General features: G+C 57.1%; 1 protein-coding gene across 1 annotated transcript; it reads right to left on the minus strand.

The window, feature by feature from the left end:
- Window positions 1-1233: 1233 nt before the first annotated feature.
- Window positions 1234-2929, minus strand: CDK5R1 (cyclin dependent kinase 5 regulatory subunit 1). Its single transcript, XM_071728709.1, has one exon. It carries the CDS (start codon window positions 2791-2793, stop codon window positions 1903-1905), a length of 891 nt encoding a protein of 296 aa, XP_071584810.1. The 5' UTR covers window positions 2794-2929; the 3' UTR covers window positions 1234-1902.
- Between the last annotated feature and the right edge of the window lie 4032 nt (window positions 2930-6961).

Below are 6961 nucleotides of genomic sequence, written 5' to 3' on the forward strand. Positions count from 1 at the left end.
GACCCAAAACGAACCCAACAATTATTTGCATCCCACCGTGGCAGTGCCAGTTCTGAGCAGCTCGGGGCAGGAGGTGATTGATGCTCGTGGTGAGGTTGCAGTGTCCCCATAACCCGATTTTTTTGCCTCTCTGGTGCTGGGTCTGATGCTCCCCCCAGGCCTCAGCACCTCCCCCAGCCCAGGGCTGAGCCAGGGCCATTAAACCCCCGGCTGCCTCCAGCCCCTCCTTCCTCTCAGCAAATCCAATTTCCCAGCGCCGGGAGCCTGGGATTGCAGAAAAAGAGTCGGCCACGACCCGGTGCCGTGTAATGGATGGTCAGTGCATTTTTATTTAATCAGCACAGTACAAAAATAAATAAAAATAAGGGGAGGGGGGATTAAATTACAGGCACACTGAGCCCCATGACACAGTCGGTCGGGTTATAAACCACACATACTTACAAACACACTATACACATACATACAAAATGAGACAAATATAAATTAATTAACAATACCCACCAATTTTGGTCAACAAAGAGCTACAGAAGAGATTGCACTAAAAAAACATACGTACACATGTATCATTAGCAGGGTCCAATGTACAGCGATGGAGAGCTTCAAGTGAGAAAAAAAAAATCAAAAATAAAAATAAATGGCACGTTATTTCTCCCTCTCATCCGCAAGTTTTAACGCCCAATGGACCAGAACTAAACTAGAACTGTGCACACGGAGAAAAAAAAAAATATATAAAAACCCAAAAAAAGAACTTATCAGTCCCCAGGCCTGATAAGGGAACACCAGCTCAAGACTGCGGTATCAGGGTGGTGTCGGGTCTTTGTGCATGGGTGTAATTTTTACAGCCATCTCTCATTAAGGTTTTTCATTTGATTATTATTTTTTTAATGTGTTTTTTTCCTTTTTTTTCTGAAGACACAAAATGCTCCTGTTTGCATGCGCAATACCACTGTAAAAGCAACAATGAAAGAATAAAGAAGGGTTTTTCTTTTTTTTCCCCCCCCATACGTTAGTAATTTTTTTTCTTCTTTTTTTTCTTCTTTTTTGTTTTTTTTTTTTTTTGTTCTAAAAGTATTCATATAGCAGCATGTAGATTCTTTCCTTGCTTGCACACTCAAGTAGATCCTTTACACAATACTCATGATCAGTGCACGATGGGAACAAGACATTTCACATTGATGTCATGATACAGTAGCAGTTATTTCCCTTCACCCAGACCCGCTCGGGAAATTCGAGTCTCTTCAAAGAAAATAAATAAAGGGATTGGGAGGGGTGGGGGCTGGGGGGGTCTCTGTCCCGTTACCGGCTGCTCCGGTAAGTCACGATCGGCCCCGTTCAGCCGCCTCCGGTGACGCCTTTAGGCCTTTTATTATTTTTTTTCCTCTTTTCTTTTTTTTTTTTTTTTTTTTTTTTTTTTTCTTTTCTCTCCCGTTTTGTTTTTTTCCCTCCTCCCCCCCCCTCCCCTACCTGCTCTTTGTCTCGGTGATGCGGTGACCGGCCCCGCCGCGGAGCCCCGCTCCGCTCCGCTCCCCCCGCCGCGGGGGCTCAAGGGGGTGGTGGTGATGGTGGTGAGGAGGAGGGGGTCAAACTGGGGAGGAAGGGATTCCCCCCCCTTCTCCCCTCCCCAGTTTGCTGAAATTCCCCCGGTACCGGAGCACCCGCGGGATGGGGAGGAGGCAACGGCGGAAAAAGGAGCGAGCCGGTGGGGGGGGAGGGGGGCGAGGGAGGGTCTGCGCTCCGGCCCCCCGGCAGTTTCATCCCCCCCCTCCCTTTCCCGTGTGCCCCCCCGACTCCCCAAGGGCAGCCCCCGCCTGGCAAAGCCCCCCCGGCGTACGGCCGGGAGCGAAGCGTGTCCGGGGCCGGAGCATCCCGGGGGCCGGAGCATCCCGGGGGCCGGGCGGGCGCTCACCGGTCCAGGCCGATGAGCAGCCGCCCCTTCTCCTCGGCTCCGCTTTCCTTCTTGAGGTCGGCGAAGACCTGGGTGAAGTAGTGCGGGTCGGCGTTGACCTGCAGCATCTTGGGGCTCATGAGGTCGATGATGGAGAGGCAGCGGTCCCAGAAGGCCTCCTTACAGCTCTCCACCAGGAAGGGCTTGAGCGGGTAGGAGATCTCGTTGCCCATGTAGGAGTAGGAGAGGTACAGGCAGGTGAGCAGCACTGCCTGCAGTTCGTGGTCGGTGGCCACCTCGGCCGAGATGACATCCCGGCAGAGCATGTAGAGGAAGACCACGTTGGCCGGCGTGATGAAGCCCTGGTCCTGCCAGCCCTGCAGCAGCAGCGAGCGGTCCACGGAGCGCAGCCAGAGCACGGGGTCGGTGGGCGAGAGGTGCTTGAGCCGGTAGCAGCGGCGGCAGAGGAACTCGCCCAGGCAGCGCAGCAGCTCGCTGGTGGACGCCTGGACCACCACCCGCCGGGGGGTCGCGGCGGAGGCGGCGGCGGGGGCGGCCGGGGGCACCTTCTGCGCCGAGGAGAGGGCGGCGGCGGCCGGGGGCGGCGGGGGGGCGAAGGTGGCGAGGTTGGCGCAGGAGAGGGACTTCTTCAGGTTCTCGTTGTTGAGGTGGGTGACGTTGCTCTGGTAGCCGCCGTTGGGCTGCACCTTCTTGGAGCTCTTCTTCTTGGCGGAGACGGCGGCGATGCGCTTCCAGGGCAGCACCGAGATCAGCGAGTGCCGCTTCAGGCCCTTCTCCTTCGCGTTCTTGCTGTTCTGCACCGCCGTGTAGTGCCCCACCGTGGCCGCCCCCTCCTCGAACAGCGGGGCCTTCCGGTAGCTCGGCGACAGCGACAGCACCGTGCCCATGGCGCCGGCCGACCGGCGGGCCCCGCCGCCCGCCCCCGGACCGGCCCCGGCCCCGGCGCGGCCCCGGCCCCGGCCCCGGCCCCGCTCTCTGCCCGCTCCGCCGCCGCCGCCGCCGCCGCCGCTCAGCGCCGCGCCTAGACCCGCCCCGCCCCGCCCCGCCGCCGCGCGCGCTCCCGCCGGCGCAGTGCGCGGGACCGACACTGCCCCGCCCCGCGCCGCCACGTGCGCCCGGCGCGCCGGCGGGAAAGGGGCGGGGCGGGGCCGACCGTCGCTGCGAGACCACGCCCTCTACGTCTCGGACCACGCCCCCTAAGAGCCTCAGACATATGCGGTCCTGGCCCAAGCTGAACAGACCACGCCCCCACAGCGCAGGCCACGCCCCCCGCCGTGCTCCGAGGGCTGGAGCCCCACCCCTACCCCGCCAGACCACGCCCCCAGCACACAGACCACGCCTCCCATTGGGTACTAATGAGCGAGGCTCCGCCCCCAAACACCAAACCACGCCTCCCGTCCCAGATGAATGGGTGTAGCCCCACCCACCTCGCACAGACCACGCCCCATTGCACCCCCCCCGCCCCTGGGAACCCAGACCCCGCCGCACGGTCCCTGGGGGCTCCTGAAGGGAGGGGGGGGTGTGATGGTTCCTGGGGAGGGGTCCCTGGGGGTGCCCGGGCGGCAGCAGCCCCCGCGGTACCTGAGGCTCGGCCCGGGGGAGCGCCCCGAGCAGGGGCAGGGGACGGGCAGCGCCAGGGGGTGGGGGCACTGCCTAAACCCAAAGACAAATACATTAAAAATAGAGCATTAAACTTACAAACGTCCCCCCGCCCGACCCGGCACCCACACCCCAGGCAGCCCCCGGCCCCGCTCCCCCAGGCGCTGCCCGGTGCCCGGTCCGGAGCTGCCCAGCCCGGGGCGGATCCCAGCAACGCTCCAGGAGCCCCCCGGGGATCCCAGCCCGGTCCCCCCGGTCCCGGCGCAGCTCCGGCCGCAGCCGGGATCGCTCCGCGACCTGCAGCGACACTCAAAGGCGGCTCCGCAGCGACACAGCCCGGACCGGGCCCCGCAGAGCAGCCAAGGACAGCTCCGGAGCGGGGACACAGCGGGGACACGGGCAAGGAGCTCATCCGGCTGATGGCCGGGACCGGTTCCTTGGGCTGGGGCATCTGAAAGGTCTTTGAGAAGGGAGACAGCTCTGTGCTTCAGTCTTTCCTTTTCCTTTTCCTTTTCCTTTTCCTTTTCCTTTTCCTTCCCCTTTTCCTTTTCCTTCCCCTTTTCCTTTTCCTTCCCCTTTTCCTTTTCCTTTCTGTTTTCCTTTTCCTTTTCTTTTTCCCTTTCCCTTCCCCTCCCCTCTTCTCTTCCTTTGCTTTTTTCCTTTCCTTTGCCTTTATTTCATTTCATTTTATTTCCTCCCAACACTGTTCCCTTAGCCGGGCAGCTCTGTCACCTTCCCATGACACAAACTTTTCAAAACCCCCCAAACTCTCCCATTTCACCCAGACACAACCACACCTTCCAGTGCCTGGGGACCGAGAAAGCCCTGGAAGTAGTGGGGGACACTGCCAGGACTGTCCTCAAGGCAGTGGCACTCGGGGGCTTTGGGAGGTGAGGAACCCGGGGTCTACAGAAAATCCCACCCTGGGTCACAGCTCTGCTGAAGCTGTGGCCAGGCTGGTGCCACACAGCACAACCCGGGGCAGATTTTCTGTCCCACTTCCTGAGTTTTCACAGGTGAGAGGCCAAGGGGTGATGGCTTTAAACTGGAAGAGGGGAAATGGAAATTAGAGATTAGGATGAAATCCTTTGGGGTGAGGGTGCTGAGCCCCTGGGTGCCCAGGGTGCCCCCAGAAGCTGTGGCTGCCCCATCCCTGGCAGTGTTGAAGGTTGGATGGGGCTTGGAGCCCCCTGGGCTGGTGGGAGGTGTCCCTGCCCATGGCAGGGGTGGCACTGGGGGGGCGTTAAGGTTCCTCCAACCCAAACCATTCCATGATTCTAAGGGCAGGAATTTTCTCAGCACCTTTTGCTGGGGGAGGGCAGTGGGCACCACGCAGCTCGTGCTCAGCAGAACATGCAGCAGGGGTGGAAAAAAACCCCATTCCCAGGTGTTCCAGTTGGGGCAGTGCTGGGAGGCAGCTCAAAACCAACTCCTGGTACCAATGCTGTGAGGACAGGCTGGCCCAAAGCACCCCAAAACCTCCACCCAAGCCAGTGCAGGAGCTCAGGTTGGAAGGGATGGTGGAAGGGCTCCCCTTAGATGGAGGAGGTTTCAGCTCCAGAGGTTTTCCTGAGGGCTGATTCAGGCCAGCCCAGGCTGCTGCTGCCCTGGAAGCTTTTTGTCCATCAGTACAGGGACCCACAGAGGGTGAAACATCCCTGGGTGAGAGGAGATTTTTAGGTTAAGCCTTTTAAGTGTAAGCCAAAAGAATTTAATAAGCAGCCCCACCACTGGAGATTTTTTGGCCCTGATTTTCTACACTGGGAGGTGGCAGCCAGGAGCTCAGACACCTCAGAAACTCCTGGCTTTCCCTGAGCTCCCCCAAGCTGGTGCCACCATGGACCTGCTGCTCTGTCCTCTGCTACGTCCCACAGTGTCACCTGCTGGGTCAGGATCAATTCTGTCCCCTCCCAGGGACACCAGCTGGAGCTGGGTGCTGCTCTCCATGAGGAGGGGGCCATCTCCAGATGCCCTCTCCATGAGGACAGGTGGGAACCATCTCCATCTTCCTCCTCCTCAGCACCTGTGTCACTGTCACCCTGCTCTGTGCCCAGGAGTGAAATGTCCCCTCTGGCTCTTGTTGGCTGTCACCAACCTCGGCCACCAAACCCTGTCCCCAGGGAGGACACTGAAGAGGCACTGCAGGGAATGGGCCACAATCTTCCAAATTAGTGCTTGTTCAAAAAAACACTTGAGAAAGCCAGAAACACTCTGCCCTTGCCACCCACCTCCTGCACAAGAGGAGGAGTTCAGCCCTGCACATTTTCCTGTTTCTTTCCAAAAGAAACCCTGATCAGGTGGTGTCCAAGACACACCAGCCTCAACCAGGACAACTCCAGATGTTGTAGGAGTCCAAGTACCTCCTGGAGCCCCTCTCCAGCCTTAAGAGGAACCTGTGCAGTGTTTATGCACTGTGAGACACCAGTACAGCACCAGGGCTTCAAGAAAGGTTGAAGGTCCAAGAAGGAGATGGATTCATTCCTCCCCATCATCCTCATCATGACCTTGGTAGGACTCACGTGTGATGATCCATAAATCTTTAGTGCTGCAGCTCAAAGCTTGGCTCCTCACACTGCATCTCAGAAACATCCCTCCCAGTGATGCTTTCTGGAGAGAAGAACCACACCAGACCCACCCAGGATCTCGCCTTGGCAGCTGAAGACAGGAGACAGATGTTTTTGGGTTTTTTTTGAAAAAAAAATTACTTTATTGGAACTCATCTGAACATCAGATATACCTGGTGTTGGTTAGCAAGAACCGTTTGTACATTTGATATTGATGGTGCCAAAAACCCAAACAGCGACTGACTGGATGAGATGGAAATTGAAAAATAAAAAATAAAATAAAATAAACAGCGGAGAGGTTAAAACGTGAAACAGAAAGCAGAGAAATCAGCCAGTCTGAGATTCAGTGTGAAGGCAAAACATTTTCTGATAAAACAGAACCCTTTTACAAAATATAAATTTTGTAAGAAAAACGTGGCAAGGGAGAGAGAAAAGAGACAGAGGAAAGGAAAAATAAAGATGAGCAGGACAGAGATGCAGAAGCTTACACTGCCCAACTGGCACTACAACCTAGCTAGGAACCTCACCAGAAAATGCAACATGCTGGGACACACCGTGCTCCACCCCCCAAGACAGGACTTGGGATCAGTGGCCAGGAAGCTCCCCAGCGAGTGCTGCACTTGGTTAGTCCAGAAGGGCCAAACTGTCTCACATCGGATGTTTTAAAGGAAAAAAACCTCAAAGACATAAAAAAAAAACAAACAACCCATAAAAAACCCCAGACTAACCCAGCAGAGGTAAATCCCAAGAGTCTGCTCAGCGCCGGGCAGCGGCTCAGCTCCCTGCCAGGCTGGGTTGGGCTCCCACAGGGGAATTCCTGCTCGCCCGTTCTTCCTACCAATTTCCTACCAATGCAGGTGGGGAGGAGGGAGAAAAACATTTAAAATCTAAT

Source organism: Heliangelus exortis, chromosome 29 (assembly GCF_036169615.1).
Source record: "Heliangelus exortis chromosome 29, bHelExo1.hap1, whole genome shotgun sequence".
NCBI classification, from domain to species: domain Eukaryota; kingdom Metazoa; phylum Chordata; class Aves; order Apodiformes; family Trochilidae; genus Heliangelus; species Heliangelus exortis.

What these genes read in the sequence shown, in the direction of transcription:
- CDK5R1 (XM_071728709.1), bottom strand. Translation starts at nt 2,793, where the DNA reads ATGGGCACGGTGCTGTCGCTGTCGCCGAGCTACCGGAAGGCCCCGCTG.